Source organism: Bos taurus, chromosome 27, assembly GCF_002263795.3.
Source record: "Bos taurus isolate L1 Dominette 01449 registration number 42190680 breed Hereford chromosome 27, ARS-UCD2.0, whole genome shotgun sequence".
Taxonomy (NCBI): Eukaryota; Metazoa; Chordata; class Mammalia; order Artiodactyla; family Bovidae; genus Bos; species Bos taurus.
Window position 1 is genome coordinate 15,876,843 of NC_037354.1, and position 19,371 is coordinate 15,896,213.

A 19,371-nucleotide genomic window follows, 5' to 3' on the forward strand; every position below is an offset into this window, starting at 1 on the left:
GATGGTGACAAAACCATAGGGAAGAAAGTTCTCAAGTTAAGTTTCTAAGCATAATAAAACAATTTTAAAAAGCAGACTATGTCAGATGAGTGAACTGAGTTGTGAATGTGGTGGTGTCTGCTCTGACTTCTACATCTGCTCCCAGGGACATGTTTTTGGACACAAATAAGCCTGCTCTCTGACACTAGCCCATCCCTGTCTGTGGTGTCTCAGTTTGATTTTGCTCCCTACCTCATGGGATTGTGGAAGTAGTTAATAAATGTGAGTGGTTTGGAACAGTACCTGCATATAGTGAACTCTTGGTATTTGTTAGGTGCTACTGTCGTTTTTACTGTTTTTATTATTATTTCATAGGGGCTCTCAGAAGATATTACCCTAATTCAAACAATTTGCACTGATAAAGAAGGTATTTTAGTAGGAACACCCACTTGTCTTTTTAATCATCTAAGCTTAAGGTTTCTGCTTTATGGGTGGGTGTGTGTGGGAAGGATGTTGATGTCAATCAGATGTCTGTTGAAGACTTTCTATAAAGATAAAAAATACATTGCTTCAAGGATATGTCTTGGATGACTTTTAATAGTACAGCTATAGTAGATACCATTCTTCAAATTATTTACTCAAGTATGAGTGTTTTCTGGACTCCCACTACTGCTGCAGTTGCTAGCATGTCCTTATAAATGGCTACCATTTAAGCAGAGTTTGCTGAATCCTAAGTACTGTACCTCTACTAACTTCCTACTCTTATCATAGCCTATGAATTAAGGGTTAATTAATACTCTCATTTCTTTGTTCAGACTCACAGAGAAGTTAGGATGGTTGCCTTATCACATAGCCAGTGGTGGCGTTTGGATTGGAATCTACAGTTTAGCCTTAAAGCTTATGCTCTTCACATTACATTATTCTGTGAAAAAGCCAAGAAGAGGAACACATTTCTCTTCTAACTAGATTCATAAATGTCAGCAGAATGACACTATGGGAGAATTTAACATATAAGGAAATATAGATTTACTTCTGAATAGTCTAAGTACTAAAGATTTATTAATATACTTTCTGAAATAATAAACTTAAAAACATAGAAATTTATCGAGTTTCAATGAAAATGAATTTTGAATTATAAGAAAATAAATTCTGCTAGAATTAAGATAACTGTTTCTTTCAAAGTGAATTATAATGGACAATTATTTTAAGAGATTTTACCCATGTAAATAAAGTAAAATCTAAGTACTCAGAAACCTGGCATGAACAATATTTCTTTAAAACTTAAAGGTATTTTTCAGTTTTAATTGTTAACCAATCATCAATGATTTCTAATAAATATCTAGAAGGAAGATGCCTATAAAACATTATTTCTGGGTAAAAGATCTGTAGATTTTTTAAATTAAAAGATCCCTAGAAATTTACTGATGAATTTGGTGGGGTTTTAAATAGGAAGATGGTTTCTTTCTCCTTTCCTGATTGCAAACTAACAAAGCATCGGGTTATATAAGAAGCCCAAACCAAAGGAGTTAGGGTCTCTACAGAACGCTGTAAGAAGAGATTGGAAGGTGTAAGGTACCACTTGGCAGTCTGAGGACTGAGAGGCCGCAGCAACTGCAGGTCTTTGTCTCTCTGGCTGAAGAGGTATCTTTGCAGTCTCTGGAGAAAGCTCAGGTGGCTGTTTGTGGCTTTCAGGATCGTGTCCCGAAAGGGGAGCTATCTGGATGGAAAGAGATGCTGTGTGTTTCTCAGGCACTGGGTTAGCGGGTGGTGAGCAAGGCCTTTTGAGCAATGATGGTATTTCAACAGATTTGGGAAACTGGGGGGGATTAAAGGTGATGCTGCTTCCTGGGTCCTGGTTATGGATTAGTTTCAATGTGGAAATTCTCCGAGTTTGAGAATCTTGGGTGTAGTCCTCTTGGAGAAATGGGGTACTCATATCAGCTTTTGGTGGGGGACCTGTGTGGGAAGGTGGTGGTAGTGGGTTAGTGATTTTTTGTGTATATGACACGGTTGTGTTAGATTCTTCAGAATATACAATTGTCTGGCTAGAATCATCATTAGAATACATAGTTCCCTGGAGAGGTGTTTTGTTAGTAAAGAACTCTGTACAGGATGGACTTTGTGTGTTAGTTACTAATTGGTCTAAAATGTCACCCTTTGTATGATTGGTTATCAAGGAGCTACAAAAGCTCTCTTTTCTGGGTGGTGGAAGGGGTGCCTGGGTTACCAAAAGCATCCAGAGAAAGAAATAGTGTTGAAGGAAAAACAGAGAGAAAGTCAAAGTTAATCATTAAAGAAACCAGTGTTAACTCTACCCTTAAAGAAAGTAAAGCAATGTCACACCTTCTTCTTATGCTATACATTTTGTTGGCCAGATTGAGAGATCATGTTTATTTCATTCAGAATGCATTTTAATTTACTGTCAATAGTTGCCTTCTGGGGGAAAATAGTTTTATAGAGAATACAGTATCAAGTTTGTCTCCATCTACTTTCTGGGAAATTAGGTTAAAAGTGAAAATATTTTCTCTTGGTATATTTCTAGACCTTGAGGTATATATACAGTATTTACTCACATTGTTTTGGTAACATGTTTCATGCCTGTGACAGTTTTACTAATATCTCCAACACTGAGTTTCTTTAGTTAATGTTTAACGAGCAATTGCATAACTCATATTTATTCAGTAAATAATATATTGCTGGCCTCATAACTTAGAAATCCAAATCATCAACTGGCTGTTTTTTTAAGAATTAGAAAATATCCTGAAAATTATACCAGAAACTGATGTGCTTTTATCAGCTGAATCAGAAAAAAGAAAAATCAATAACCTGTTTTGAACTTAAGACTTGTCTTCCATGTTGTAAGTACAAGTCAATACAAATATAAAAGCAACATAATAAGAATAAAACATATCAAAACATGCATGTTACTAGAAAAGAGACTCTAGAGCAGTGGTTTAAAATAACACAGTGGACAGCAGTGTGCAGGATTACCTGAGTTGGTGATTTTTTTTCTTGTAGATTTGGTCGAACGCTTCTAAAACCTTTTGCTGCAAGAGAGGAACATGTAGCATCTCCATTCAGTGTCTCTTGATTTCGATCATTGAAACATCTCCAAGCTTTTATTAAGAGAAAACAAATCGGATACAAAAATATCTACATCCACTTTTAACATATTTTTAAAATAAAATTTATTTTTATTTCCAAAATTGAAATTTTCTTTTTAGACATTAAAAATGCATAACTGTGTATGCAATTGAAGTTTACTGTAAGAGTAACAATGTGGCTATGAATATGTTTTTTAAAAAACTCACAACAAATGTAGTAGTTATTCAGAATAGTTTTTTGGTACCTGAGTCTGGTGACTGAGAATCACGCCCTAAAAGAAAAAGAAATGTCGAAATTAGTTCTCTGGTAAAATGAACAATGCAGTAAAGATCATTTGGCAAAAAACCACATACATTTTGTTTTTTGAGCAAACATTATCTCAGTTCTAAAACTCTGGGTATATAAAATATACTAATTGAAATTTGTGCATTTGTTTTTACTTCAATTAGACTAGAATTAATTAAATATGATATATAATTAAAACATATATCAAACACTGATTTTCCCCTTAGTATTATTGCAAGAATTCAATTTTATCTTATTATTGCTTACGGTGAATATATGAGTTTTTAATATCAGTTTGAAGGATCAAAAGTTTGGAAAACAATGAATGGTTCTCCTAACAATGAATCAAACCACCAGATCCTTAGCTTTCAATGCCATCAATTTTTTGTAGCTTTAATTCTTCTTTACTTTAAGAAAGTGTAAAATACACTGCCATATTATGTGATATTTTCAAATCACTCTCTAGACTTTGAATTTTCTTCTTATTGCCATTTAAGAGTGATTTTATATTCAACAATGAAAAAGCTGTTTCAAGTATTCCACTGTCTTGCAGTAAGCATTTCAGTACTAATAAATTGCTTTTGATAATACAGCTGGAAAGCAGCCCGATGACATATTTATTTTCAGTTTTATTTGCAATTATACTTTCAAGAATCTCCTATAAATTATGCACAATTTTAGGTACTCAGTTGGTATTGCTTGGTTCTATGATACCACGGGGCCAACTTCACCTGGAATCATAAAGCCTTAATTTTGGAAAGGATCTTAGAGGTCATTCAGCCTAATCTTCTGTCCAGATCCTGGACGTTAATGATTCAGATTTACTTTTAAGTGGTGGTCCTTTAAGAACCCTTAGGTGTTCAAATATTTCAGTTTCTTTAACATAAACCTAATTTTAGATATATAAAATGCCAAGTGCCAATTTGCTACTTTACTAATATTATAGTTCTTCGGAGGAACTGAAAGTCATGCAGCATCCCATGTGGACACTGTTCACCATAGCTCTGTTTTTATTTCACCCCTGCCAGGAAAGCTTGGGAAAGGGAGGGCAGGTGTGATATGGAGTGGGTAATAAGAAGCGTCCTAGACACATGTCAAGTAAAGAGAATAGAGCTTTTTGGTTATTTTTTAAGAATTGGCCAGGTACATAACTTGGCAGACGCTTGGAGAAAATGGTTTTGTCTAATATCTTGAACACTCTTCATGACCATTCACTTGTTAAAAAAAAAAAAAACCAGCTAGAATTCTAGGGATCAGAGCCTTTAATTTTTAGTATTCTTTAGTGGGTGGTCATTGCTTCTTTGAAAATTTAAGAATGAGTAAATGGGACAGATTTAACGTTCCCTGGTTGTTCTGTGCATGAAAATAGTCTTTGAGAACTAAGAACTTTAACTGCTCTTCCCTCTTACAACAAGCACTCCCTGTGAGCTGCAGAAGGTAGCGAACCCATCAGAGCAGTTGTCAGGGCTTTCCTGGCTTGGTGTCGGGGACTGGACTTAATGTTCGTAGCGGTCCTTTCCACCCTTATGATTCGAACATTATGATTTTTATGTAGCTGTGCTTGCAGTACCCACTACCTCATAGTCTCTACTCGTGGGTTTTACTTAAATTTCTTTATGATATGCTATATTCTATATGATACTTTTCTTTAAAGTTATGTTGATTTTAATTCTTATAGCCCCTTTCTTTAAAGGGTTCAAGTGCCTTGTAAGAATTAAATGTATTAACTAAATTCAAGTTAACTAACTGAATGGCTACTGTCTTTGTCAGTACTATGATAAACCTGTCCATTTATTTTCTTCATTTACCCTCATTTAATTCTGACAAATCCTATGAGTTGGGGAAATGACTGTTTTTCTAACATTTTCTATGCTCACATACACATGAACAAACATGTACAAATATATATATATATATATATAAAGATAATTTTTTTCAAACCAAAATGAGATCATTACTACATCCATTGCAATGCAATTTATATTTTGGAACCACCTGGTTTTGTATTTAAATTTAGACATTGAAATCTATTGATGGATTGAAGGTGGTGGGCAGGAGTAGGAATCTCCACATGGAAGCTTGATTTTTCCTCAACAAAACTGGATAGTTTAGGGTCAAGTGGCTTCATAATTAAGGACATCCTGAATAATTAACTAATAAATGCATGTGTATAAAAGACACTAATACGCACAGTGAGAATTAGAATTATTTAAATATCCTTCATCCCTTTCCCACTTCTGTTCCAAAACCCATGAATATTATTTAAAAAATCAAAGGAAACCCCAACTAACCCAGGAAAAATAAAATTGACCAACCAACTAACCAGTCACCTAGTGATACGGGTATATTTCAGGGTCTAGAGAGACTAGGGTTGAAGTCATGAGAGATTATTTATTGTAAAAAGACACACTTCAGTGGATGCTGAAATATCACACTCCCAGTTACTTTCTAGAGTATATTTATACTTGCGAGTTCATGTTAATTTTAATTGGACCAAGATGTTTAAAAATATATATTAGAAAGCTCTTTGTTGATTGGATTAAAGGAAGATTTAAAGTCTCTTTGTAAGTTAATATTCTATCATTTTATTTGCAACCTTTGACAGAGAAGCAAATTAATAAAGATTCAATTTCCTGCAAATCCCACTTCTGACACTCTGTGCCTCCACCCTCAATAGTTTTTAGGTAAAAAACAAGAAAAGTACCCATGAGTTATCTTAATTAAATATTATGTTACTTTAGTCCATGCAGTACAAAAACTTAGTTGTTAAAACTTGAAGCTACTTAACACATTTTTGGCAAGTGACTGTTGTTTTTAATTATGTTTTTAAAATATTTTCTACAAGATATCAGTTCCCTTTGACATTTTTTATTTTTAGAGCAAAACAGTCATAAGGGATAGGAGCTATTCTTGAGACAAGAAAAATAAGAACTTGTGGGGCATTAGAAAGGTATTTACAGCCACTTTCATCATCCAAACAGGATAATTCTGGAAAGAGAGAAAGGTCAGAGAAAGCCATTCAAATGTGACATTCTGTGAGTTAGTGATATTATACCTGCAGCCAACAGGTTTGGAGAACTCTGAACTCTCTTCACAGATGTTAATGTAACAGACATGGCGGCACGTTTGCGAGCACACCCACCGCTATCTGGAAGCAAAAAAATGACATAGCAGAGGCCACAGCAAAGGAGAAAGCACATGCAGTACCATGCATCTCAGTGAAATGTGACAGACATCCATGAGAGAGATGAACAGTCAGCACTAGTAACCACGGAACACGTCTGCAAAATTTACACCCACCCCAAACTAAACCGAAACAAAACAAGGAAAACGCCAGGGTTATGTCTTAGAAATAGATGCCAATGATTTAGTAAAAAAAAACTCAGATTTTATATTTAATGTTTTATGGTTTTTCTTTGAGGAATACCATGTATAGAACTGAACTTTGTGTATACCATTTGAATTCAACTATTAAATTTATAAGCAGTGTAACTAGCTTTTAGAGTTATGAATATCCTGTATTTCAGGATTAAGAGCTAAGGTATAACATACTTTCATATCCATCATTTTAGGTTTTACTGTATTTGAGCTATTATGATTCCTGAAGGACCTCTTGAAGTAAAAGTTGTTACCTGTTACAGGCATAATACATTTGATATGTAAGATTCATAAAGAAAAATATTCTGTGTCTTCCCAGTTATTATTAGTTATGGGAAATTTTGCCTCCTTGAGATAAAACAATATTGATACATACAGTACTGAAACAACCATGTTTAAAAAATTAGTTTTTGTACTTTTGAACAAGAAGTATATGATTTATGTATTTACACTTAATGCAAATCACAACATGAAGCAAAAGAAGTGAAAATGCATCAGCTATTTTAATATGATTTGAGAAGCTTAGTGTAACAAGACTTCTAAAATTGGAAGGTTAATGTTCTATTTAGGAACAGATTCCAATTCCATTCCCACATTCCTTTGTAGCTGGAATGTGCAATAAATAGTTTTGCTCATTCCCCTGGAACCAAAAGAACTTAAATTTAATTCTTTTTGAAAGCTATAACAAAAAGATAAATTCTATAACCACCAATATTATAATTATTATATTTTGCCACATGCTAGTCTTGCACATTGCTTTCCTTTATTTCTTAAGGAGTGTATCCACTTCGTTTATTGGACATGAGGGAATTGAGTGCTGAAAAGTATGATTTGAATTAATTGTTGGTAAAATCACAAGTAGTAAGGTCAGCAGACCTTTAAATTGACAGAATGATTCTCATGTCAAAATATGTTTTTAAATATATACTTAAAATAGCAATTTTGTAATGCAGATAATAATTAAAACAGAGAAATGGGACAACAAAAGAAAGTAAATAAACCAAAGACCAAATATAGAAAGACATAAATGGTAAAAACATACAACCAAATGTATCTTCAGAAGAGGCACCAACAGGATTTTAGCAAACTGCAAACTGAAAATAGCCATGGGGGATGAATGTTTCTGATAAAATAGAGGTAATATTATTGAATACACAATATATAGCAGCTATCAATGTCACAAAGGGTTACGTATTCCAGGGTGTTGACAGTGTGAATGGAAAGCTCTCATTTACTAGAGATTACATTTTCTAGTTCTTTTAATTCTGAACATCTGAAGAAGAAGCAGAGATGCAAAGGGAAAAATTCAGAATGAACAGACCCAAGGTCACTGGTTAAACCTTTGGTTTCCAGAACTCTGTATTAAGCACCCACCACAGTGGATTCACAAGGGTTTGCGAACATAGTTCACATTTTTGAGGAAAATGATGTGAATCAGACAGACACTGCATCCGCCACTAGCCTGAGGCAGTTCCCAGTTTCAACATCACAGATCCTGTTATCTCCCTTTAGGTGACGTCACATCTTTTGTAAATCTGGGTTTTTGGTGATGGTTATGGTGGAGCGCAAGTGCCCTGGGAAAGTCATCCGGGCCAGTAATTGACAGAAGTGAAATACCATCTAATTCTGAGTCTGAGAAATTTTATAGCGCCCAGTACACACAGGCATCCCAGTAACAAGTAACTGTGGTCATCGGGAATTGGATAAATGATTATTTTTTCAATTGAATATCGCACAATATGAAATGAAGTGAAGTGTTAGTCACTCAGTTGTGTCCAACGTGCTGCAAGTCCGTGGACTGGGGCTCACCAGGCTCTTCTGTCCATGGGATTCTCCAGGCAAGAGTACTAGAGCGGGTTGCCATTTCCTTCTCCAGGGGATCTTCCCAACCGAGGGATCAAACCCGGGTCTCCTGCATTGCAGGCAGACTCTTTACCATCTGAGCCACCAGGGAAGCTCTAAAATAACCTTGGCTGTTTGGAGATGCCGGGGAAGTCTATGATTTTGTTCAGTTTGCTTCTGAGTTGATAGAATATGAGCACTTACTAACCTGTCTGCACCTAACTGCTTACTAAGCACAACTGTCAGATATTTCTTTTGGCTTGAGGGTGTGTGAAAAATTACCGAGCTCTCTTGGCCCCGTCAACCAAGAAAGTGTGGGAACCTCTGGGTTAAATAATTTTTGTATTCCACGTAACTCTAAGAACTCGGTAAAATGATTGGAGAATTTTTCTTGATTAACAGTTTAATAAAGAGCTTAATTTGAAAAGTTGAGGCATTGGTGAAAGTGCTGGAATGAAGAAATCTATTATATCCTGTTTCTTCTTACTTATGCATTGATACTTCCTGCAATTTCTTGAAGATATTCTTTTAGATCTCAGAATGAGGATGCTATCTTATATATTTAGGTCATCCGAAAGAACACTAACGCTGCCCTCACCTTCACACTCACTCATAACCTGTTCACACTTCCAGGCAGTGGAAAGACCCTTGGGAGCTGCTTCTACTGCTGGAAAACACTCACAGGAGTAAGCCATATACAATGGAGCATTTGATGTCTTTCTCTCTCTCCTCCCCAGCAAAGATTTTCCTTCAAAAATAGTGGACCAAAAATTCTAAGAGTACAAATACAGCATGTTTTGTATATTTTATACATTATTTAGATACTTTAGTATGAGAAATGTGTCACAGTTCCCTTGGCAGGTTTATTATGTATTGGGCTAAAAACAAAGCTGCTTTGAACGAATCTTTTTTTTTTGGAAAAACTTTAGTGACTGACAAATGAACATTGAAATAGTAATATCTCTCTTTAATGATTGATAGGTAGATAATGGTGGAGAAGGCAATGGCACCCCACTCCAGTACTCTTGCCTGGAAAATCCCATAGATGGAAGAGCCTGGTAGGCTGCAGTCCATGGGCTCGCTAGAGTCGGACACGACTGAGTGACTTCCCTTTCACTTTTCACTTTCATGCACTGGAGAAGGAAATGGCAACCCACTCCAGTGTTCTTTCCTGGAGAATCCCAGGGACGGGGGAGCCTGGTGGGCTGCCGTCTATGGGGTTGCACAGAGTCAGACACGACTGAAGTGACTTAGCAGCAGCAGCAGCAGGTAGGTAGATAATGGAGACCTGTTTTATTTATTGGATATTTGGGACCTAATTTCTACTTTGTTTTGAGATACAGTGACAACACTTTCTTCAACTTCCTACAGTGTTGAAAAACTATGTGTGTGTGTGTGTGTGTGTGTGTGTGTGTGCATGTAGTTCTATGGTGCATGTGCTCAATCACTTCAGTCGTATCCAACTCTTCGTGACCCCATGGACTGTAGCCCTTCAGGTTCCTCTGTCCATGGGATTCTCCAGGCAAGAATACTGGAGTGGGTTGCCATGCCCTCCTCCAGGGGATCTTTCTGACTCAGGGATCACACCTTATCTCTTATGCCTTCTGCAATGGCAGGTGGGTTCTTTACCACTAGCACCACCTGGGAAGCTCTTACAGTTCTATATATATTTTCAAAAGTGGTATGTTTTTATAGCAACACTGTAGTATTACTTTGGCACTTTAAACAAAGGGTTCCAGTCACTTCTAATTAATTTTGTATGTGTATGTTTGAATAACATATTTACATGCATATATGGATGTGTAAATTCACTCATATAATCAAAATATCTGCAAATTAACATCCCATATAGAGACCAGCTCACACCTTTTAATGAGAGGATGCTTTAGAGGGTTATATTCATGCTACTAGAGCAGTAACTTTATTCAAGTACCCTGGAGAACTAAACAAATTTACAAATTTCTATTTGCCTACTTTGTTACTGGGGATTGAATTCTAGGAATAGGAAGGTTAATTATTTAATGCATTGTAATGAATATGATATTAGTATAATTGCATATTATACATCTGTCATAATAAGGTTATAATAAATAGAAAAATCGGACTCCACAACATGAAGGATATTGGGAAATTACGTTCAACTTAAGTCTGCAAGAAGATGCTGCAGAACAATCGGTGAATATAACTTCCTCATGTGCATGTCCCACTGGGGTGATTTTGCAGTTTCACAGTATGACTTAGACAAGCTTGTTCTATTTGCTTTCTTTAGTCTCCTTTGCCTAATAAGATTTGTCCTTTCATTTCCCATGTATAATTCTCACATCTCCAATTGTCCAAATGACTTTACTTGGTTCATTTCCAGGATTACAATTTCTGTTGATTTCTAAGCCTTCCCTGTACTTGTTGACTGTCTCCAATGTCCTCATCTTGCCTGCACACCTATGAGCTGACTGCATCCCCAGGGGCCAGCTGACTTCAAACTCTCAGAGGTCGGTTGCAGCCAGTTTCTGCTAAGGGGCAGCCACAGAATCACCTTCAGAGCGCATGTCTCTACACTTGATCTAGGGATTAGGTATTGGTTCTCACCAGTGGTTGCTAATCCTCCCTCGAGGCATTTTGATAACAAGAGACAGCAAAAAAGCAACTGGCTTGATGCGAGAAAAATATCTTCCACTATGCTTTCTCCTATCATTTTGCCTTTTCATACATTCAGAAAACGAAGATCATGGCATCCGGTCCCACCACTTCATGGGAAATAGATGGGGAAACAGTGGAAACAGTGTCAGACTTTATTTTTCTGGGCTCCAAAATCACTACAGATGGTGACTGCAGCCATGAAATTAAAAGATGCTTACTCCTTGGAAGGAAAGTTATGACCAACCTAGATAGCATATTCAAAAGCAGAGACATTACTTTGCCAACAAGGCTATGATTTTTCCAGTAGTCATGTATAGATGTGAGAATTGGACTGTGAAGAAAGCTGAGCACCGAAGAATTGATGCTTTTGAACTGTGGTGTTGGACAAGACTCTTGAGAGTCCCTTGGACTGCAAGGAGATCCAACCAGTCCATTCTGAAGGAGATCAGCCCTGGGATTTCTTTGGAAGGAATGATGCTAAAGCTGAAACTCCAGTACTTTGGCCATCTCATGCGAAGAGTTGACTCATTGGAACAGACTCTGATGCTGGGAGGGATTGGGGGCAGGAGGAGAAGGGGACGACAGAGGATGAGATGGCTGGATGGCATCACTGACTCGATGGACGTGAGTCTGAGTGAACTCCAGGAGTTGGTGATGGACAGGGAGGCCTAGCGAGTTGCCATTCATGGGGTTGCAAAGAGTCGGACACGACTGAGTGACTGATCTGATCTGATCTGATGCTTTATCCTCTGCTCTGGAGTGATCACTTATGGGTGGGAAGTGGTATTTTCTAAATACAATTGAAAATTAGAAAATTTCAACTTGCTTTCCAGAATTATTCAATACTGACTATAAGAATTTCAGAAGGAGAAGGTGAAAATATAAGTTAAAATAATTATGGGGAAAAATAATATGTATCTAGCAAGTATTACAAAATTTTTTTTACAATTAATCTGTATACAGTCTGGGGTTCTGAGCACCAATGTTAAGCTATTTGGAGATACTGTTCTCACATCTAAAAATATAATACTTAGGACTCTAAGTGTGTCTATGGATTAATTAAGCTGATTTCCTGTGGGGTTTTGGCACTCTATCTACTCCTGCTGTCAATGTAAAATGTTTATAGAATGGAGAATTTTAAATGTTCTCTCGCTAGAGCAACCTGCCTATGAATTTAGCCTATTTTAAGTGAGAGTCTTCAAATGTATGCATTGAATGATATACTACCTTTTCCTAGGGTTTATAGGAGTTAATGTCATGATATAATTATAGAAAAAAAGGAGTAAAAGACAGCAAAACAGAAAATTCTACTTTTGATAGCTGTAAGATTGAAGTACAAAAACAAAGAAATCAAATAATGACTTTGACTATCTATCTCAGAAACTTAGTATCACATTTAGGATCAGCCAAGTGCTAAACTAATGATTTAGGGCCAAGATGATTTTTAGAGAGTGAGGCTGAAGAGTTTAAAACTAACAGAGACAGCATACCTGTGTTCATTTTGACCTTGGAGGGTTTGTTACTTAAGTCTTCAGTTTTCCTGTAGAAAGAAAATGATGTATTAATTTGTTCACTAGCGTGGGGAGCGAAATATCAAGAAAGTATTTTTCTGTGGTTTTGGTATACCTGTGAGCTAATATCACATTATCATTAGTTTTATTTAAATGAGAGTTTAATAACGTGGGCAGAATTTATAATTCTATTCAAGTTAAACTTCAATTATTATTGGTCTTATTATCATAAACATAAACTCGTGTTTTTGTTTAATGGTGATCATTAATGGATGAAAATGGAGTAGGGTTTTCATGGCTAAAAATTAAATTGCTTTCTCAAACATTTATAGTAACAGTTTTTGTTCTCTAAGCCAGAAAGGATCACTGATGGTTAAGTGCCCTCTACCAGAATTTTAAAAAACACTCTGATACTTTGAAATCATTAACTTTACATTATTCAGTTTATTGCATTATTTAATTTTATTTGAGATTATTACTTTACATTATTTCATTTATTATATTCAATTTATTATTGAGTTAATTTACTGCCAGGGAATATTTAATGTATTTAAGCAATGTACTGGTATTTTGAGCAAGTATTCAAAGGTAAGATTCATCTATTTTTACTAAAGTGCAAGAAATAAATGATGACTACTAAACCCAGTTCTGTTTCAGTATCAGATGTGGTGGTTTTCCCCTTTGGAGTGCTTGCTGTATGACAGTTGAGATTAATTTATTGGAAATGGTTGGGAAAATGGTACTTGTTGTCGAAAACAAGTTTCAAATTATTTATAGGATTTCTTGATGTGTAACATGACTTAGTTCTTTTCCTGGCATATTCTCTGTGCTCACTTTTAGAGTTTCTTATTTCTCTATGCCCTGTAACCAAAGCGAAAGGATAGGCTCTTCAGGAAGCAATGCTTCTAAGAGGAAGAGCTCTCTGATAGTTGTTTAACCCTGGTCACTTTGCCTTAGCTCCTGAATAGGGCCTATTGTCAGTGAACACGAACTTCCCCTATACCACATATTCAGTTTCCATGTGCACTCTAATATCTGATAGGTAAAAAAAAAAAAAAAGTATCTATACCTCATGGATCAGTAAATAATAATAAAATTAAAATGTCCAGTTGGGAAGACTGGACAGCTACATCAAAAGAATCAGACTGGACTACTTTCTCACATCATGCGTAACAATAGATTCAAAATGGATTAAGACGTAAATATACAACTTGAAACCATAAAACTAATGTAAGAAAATAGAGGCAGTACGCTCTTTGACATTGGCCTTAGTAATATTATTTTTGGCTATGTCTCCTCAGGCGAGGCAAACAAAAGCAAAAATAAACAAGCAGGACAACATCAAACTAAAAAGCTTTTGCACAGCAAAAGAAACTGTCAACAAAACGAAAAGACCACCTACTAAATGGAAAAAGATATTTGCAAATAATTTATCGGATAAACGATTAATATCCAAAATATATGAAGAACTCATACAACTCAGCATCAAAAAATCAAACAACCCATGTAAGAATGGGCAGAGGATTTGAAAAGCCTTTTCCCCCTAGAAGACATACAGATGGCCAACAGGCATGTGAAAAGACACATACCATCACTAATCCTCAAGAAAATGCAAATCAAAACCACAATGAGATATCACCTCACACCCATCCGAATAGCTGTTATCAAAAAGACAACAAATAACAAGTGCTGGCAAGGACATCAAGGAAAGGGTGTCTTGTGCACTACTGGTGAGAATAGAAATTGTTGCAGCCACTATGGAAAAGAGTATGGAGATTCCTCAGAAAATTCAAATAGAACTACCATTAAGTTCCAGCAATTTCACTCCTGGGTATTTATCCAAAGAAAACAAAAATACTAATTAGTAAAGACATATGCACCCCTGTGTTTGTTGCAGTGTTATTTACAATAGCCAAGATATGGAAGCCACCCAAGCACCCATCCATAGATTAATAAAGAAGATGTGGCTTATATGTGCAATGGAATATCACTCAGCCATAAAAAGAATGAAATCTTGCCATTTGTGATAATATGGGTGGACCTAGAGGATATAATGGAGAAGGAAATGGCAACCCACTCCAGTGTTCTTGCCTGGAGAATCCCAGGGGCGGGGAAGCCTGGTGGGCTGCTGTCTATGGGGTCACACAGAGTCGGACACGACTGAAGTGACTTAGCAGCAGCAGCAGCAGAGGATGTAAGTGAATAAGTCAGGCAGAGAAAGGCAAATAGTGTATGATTTCACTTATATGTGAAATTGAAAAAACAAGATAGGGAATTCCCTGGTGGTCCAGTGGTCCACATTTTCACTGCTGAGGGCATAGGGCTAATCCCTGGTCAGGGAACTAAGATCCTGCCAGCCCAGATGGCAAAGCAAAAAAATTTTTTAAATAAAAAAACAATCAAATGAACAAACATAACAAAACAGAAACAGAGTCACAGATACAGAGAACAAACCGGTGGTTGCCAAAGGGGAGAGGGTGGGTGGAACAGAGAAATAGGTGAGGGACATTAAGAGGCACAGACTTCCAAGCAGCAAAATAAAGGCGTCATGGTATGAAACGAACAGTGTGGGGGACATAGTCGATAATTATGTAATATCTTTGTATGGGGATAGATTCATAACTAGACTTAATGTAGTAATTATTTTGAATTGTATAGAAATAGCGAATCACTATGCTGTGTAACAGAAGCTAACATACTACATTGTAAGTCAGTTATACCTCAACAAATAAACTAACAAACAAACTCATAGGAAAAGAGATCAGATTTGAGGTTGCCACTGGTAGGAGTAGGGAGAATTGGATGAAGGCAGCTAAAAAGTACAAACTTCCACTTATAAGATAAGTAAGTACCAGGTATGTAATGTACATGATAAATATAATTAACACTGCTGCAATTATCTATGAAAGTTGTTGAGAGAAAATCTGAAGAGTTCTCAGCACATTGAAAAATATGTATTTTTTCTATTTCTTTAATTTTGTATCTATATGAGATGATGGATGTTCACTAAACTTAACTGTGGTCATCATTTCATGATGTATGTAAGTCAAATCATTTTGTTATTTACCTTAAACTTATACAGTACTGTATGTCAGTTATATCTCAATAAACTGGAAAAAAGTTTATTTAAACCTTCAAAAAAATTTTTTAATGTGGATACTGGCTAAATAAAATGATACCTTCTCCCCCAGGGTAGAGGGAGAATTCAAGAAATAAACCGGCACGGAAACGATACACTCAAATGATATGAGATGTACATATGAAGCAAGAAGAGAAGGATTTTATCTTTTTTATGCCTACACTGAATTTCTAATATCCTGGTACTTGTACTAAGTCGCTTCAATTGTGTCTGACTTGTTGCAACCCCATGGATTGGACTATAGCCCATCAGGCTCCTCTGTCCACGGGATTCTCCTGGCAAGAATACTGGAGTGGGTTGCCATTTTCTTCTCCAAGATTCCAGTACTCAATGAATACTACAGCAGTGAATATATAGAATTGATAAAATGAGAGTACTGATGTTCACCGCAATTTATTTTTTAGAGCTTACACTGAAAACAACACAGATGACATCCTCATTACGTAGTGTTTTAGTATCACCCGATTGTGTTTAGTGTTACATTCTTACCCATCCACCCTGAAGGACACTGCAGCTGCCACATCCAGGACTGAGAGAGTCACAACATTACACTGAATTTTACCGTAAAATTTCATGCCAATTGACTTTAAATAGTGATTGCAGGACACTTTATTATGATGAGTTTTAACTCTTGTTTTTCAGCTAGTGTAAATAAAGAGGCAGGCTTCTATTTTCTTTTTCCGCATACAAAAATAAACGTGGTACATAGCTAAGGAGCTCTACTCTGTAGCCTTAATACCGCCTGGATTGAGGGGATGCCAGTGAAGTCAGGCAAGAAGGCAGTGGTCAGTGCAGGAGCCTTGAGAAAGCCCCAGATGTATTTATTTTAATGTCTCAGTAGCAAAACTCCTAATATGTTAACCTTAAATGGGCAAAATAAATAGAAAAGAGAAGCCTCAGGGGATGTCTGTGACCAAGGCTGAAGCAACTGCTAAAACAAGAAGGAATAAACAAGCCTCCAGAAAAATGAGGACTGGAAAGACATTTCCCCAGTTCTATTTATCACGCCTTTTCAAAACACTTGATGTTTAAAACGGTTTGAAGTTTTTCAAGTGGGAGGGGACATAGGTAAACCTGTGGCTGATTCATGTTGATGTTTGGCGGAAACCAACACCACTGCAAAGCAGTTCCTCTTCAAATAAATAAATAAGCAAATAATGTTTTAAATTTTAAAACTGAATCACAAAGACAGTGTTTGAACTGGGATAGTAATAATTGCTACAGAAAACATGAAACTGAAGGAAGGTTAGTTCTCAAAACATGAAACCTGCTACTGTAATAATGTTTTGATACCAAGTTTAAGGAACTAATTATCAGCATTTGTTGTTTGAATTCAAATGCTGATATTTACAAAGTATCTGACACTCTAAAAAGTAGAATAGGGTTATTGGGAACAAAGAAAGGCATCACAAATCCTTGAGCTTGTCATCTTTAAAGTGATGTATCCTGTTACTTATAAATGTAATTTGTGAGGGTTTTTTTTTTTTTTAAACTTCGCATTGTTTTAGATGTCAAAACGTGAAATGACTAACTTCCTAATCAGGAAAGACATTTTCCAAGTTGTTAAAAGAAGAGTCACAGTGATTGAGCTCTGCAGAAGAACCCGAAACCCAAGGCTTTTTTGGTGACTAATAAAAATGCGTGATTTGATTTCCATTATTTGTGCTAAAGCCATTAACAAGTCTACAGCTGAGAACTCTCTTTAGACAGTTAGAACTAAGGCGAATCTAATCTCTTTTGTTCTGTTTTGAAAAAGTGCCTTTGATGGTACTTACATAACAAGCACAGATTATTCTGGAAAGCATCAAATTCCTGGAGTGTTTACTTGCTACCAGGAGAGACAGTATTTCAAGTATTCTCTTAAATTGGAATTATACTAGGGCCGAGACTATGAAAACTGACCACAAAATGCAGGCTACCTTGAACCTCAGCAGATAATCCACAGGGCAAAGAACTATCTGTGCATTCGAGTGTTGGAAGGATATTCAACAGGTGGTGTGGAGCTATATCTCCTTAAGGTCAGTTCTTGCTGAAGTTTTTATGTAAAAGGCAACATAAAGGCTTCCTTGGTGGCTCAGATGATAAAGAATCTGCCTGCAACGTGGGAGACCTGAGTTCAGTCCCTGGATTGGGAAGATCCCCTGGAGAAGGAACCCACTCCAGTATTCTTGCCTGGGAAATCCCCTGGACAGAGGAGCCTGGCAGGCTACAGTCCACGGGGTCACAAAAGAGTCCAACACGACTTAGCACTAAACAACAGCAACAACAACAATTTGTATATAGCAGTGGGTTTGTTTTTCTCAGAGGTCAGAGGGCAATGACATGATTTTGTGGCTATGGTCTCTTAATTTCCCTTGAATTACCTTCAATGATCAGATCTCTCTCTTTTTTTTAATGGATCAGAGTAGCCTTTATTTCCAACATGACAGCAGATTGGGTCATTTAAGTTTTGAATGAGGATCTTAAGATGTTTGATTGCTCATTCATGGGCACCAACATGACTTTGTGTCCATAATCTTATAGTTCTGCCTGAATTCTTTTGATTATTGGGCATTCCATTCTGAAGAGGAGCAGGGTCAATGCCTGTCCTCAATTTTGCTCAAGAATTCTGTGTTATGTTATTTTTGTAGACTTGAATTTAAGCACCAAGGCCAGCTGTACAACTATAGGACTACATTTTAGTTCAGTTAATATGAGGATTTTAAGACTGGAGCCTGAAAGATTTTCCATGGAATAATTTTAATCCAGTAAATTGCTAGGTCATTTTAAAATTATTCTGTTCAGAGTTCAAATATAATTCAGAAGACAGGACACACAGAGTGGTGGGAAACATTGAGGAATGTTAGATTTTTTTTTTTAAGAGATAAACACAAGAATAAAAATATGGTGCATATTAATTTTATGCACCAGAGTTTAGCCTGAGTTTACTTTGAAATGGGGTCATATATACCATTCTTTCTGCATAAACTACCCTGAGTGGTCAATGCATTTCTCTCTCTCTGTGGTAGGACTAGCAGTATTCATAAATGCCAAATGATTTCACTTTTCAATTATAGCCAAATGACATAATTTAAGTTGTTGACATTTGTCCTTTCTACTGTATTAATAGGCTGCTTTGAAATGTTCACGGAAAATACCCCAAGTTGTTTATTATGTTCTTTACAATCCCTGAGCTTAGATAAATGAGAATCCACGTCAAACCCTTTTCTGAATGGCTTCTCTGAGCTGACAGCCAGTCTATGATGCCAGCTCGGGGGCTCCTTTGCCTCTGAGTGGGTGGCACAGATCATCTCAGTCAATAATGAGGGCACAGTTGTCCCTGCTCAGCCCCCATATAAGAACTTAAATCCCTCTGGACATTCCTGAATGAATGCTGCCTAAAGATGGGTCCTTAGTATGCAGGTCAAATTACCCATAGCATTCACACATGAATGCTGGGGTCAAAACACATTTAGCATCATTTCATAGGAATAAGACAAAATCATTACTGTGAAT

At 36.5% G+C, this 19,371-nt stretch overlaps 1 protein-coding gene across 40 annotated transcripts in view; it reads right to left on the reverse strand.

Annotated features, from left to right (window-relative positions):
• The window catches only part of SORBS2 (sorbin and SH3 domain containing 2), a 211,665-nt gene that overhangs the window by 87,680 nt on the left and 104,614 nt on the right, over positions 1-19,371 (reverse strand). For 16 of the 40 annotated variants that reach the window (XM_059882287.1, XM_059882299.1, XM_059882285.1 and 13 more), the window contains 5 exons: positions 12,717-12,766; positions 6,425-6,517; positions 3,329-3,355; positions 2,971-3,026; positions 1,556-2,197 (listed from right to left, as the gene is read on the reverse strand). In XM_059882287.1, coding sequence (XP_059738270.1) covers positions 1,556-2,197; positions 2,971-3,026; positions 3,329-3,355; positions 6,425-6,517; positions 12,717-12,726 — 828 coding nt within the window. In that variant the 5' untranslated portion in view covers positions 12,727-12,766. Of the gene's footprint in view, positions 1-1,555; positions 2,198-2,970; positions 3,096-3,328; positions 3,356-6,424; positions 6,518-12,716; positions 12,767-19,371 lie in introns of all 40 variants that reach the window. The other 24 variants (NM_001372109.1, XM_059882293.1, XM_059882295.1 and 21 more) reach the window with 11 other exon arrangements.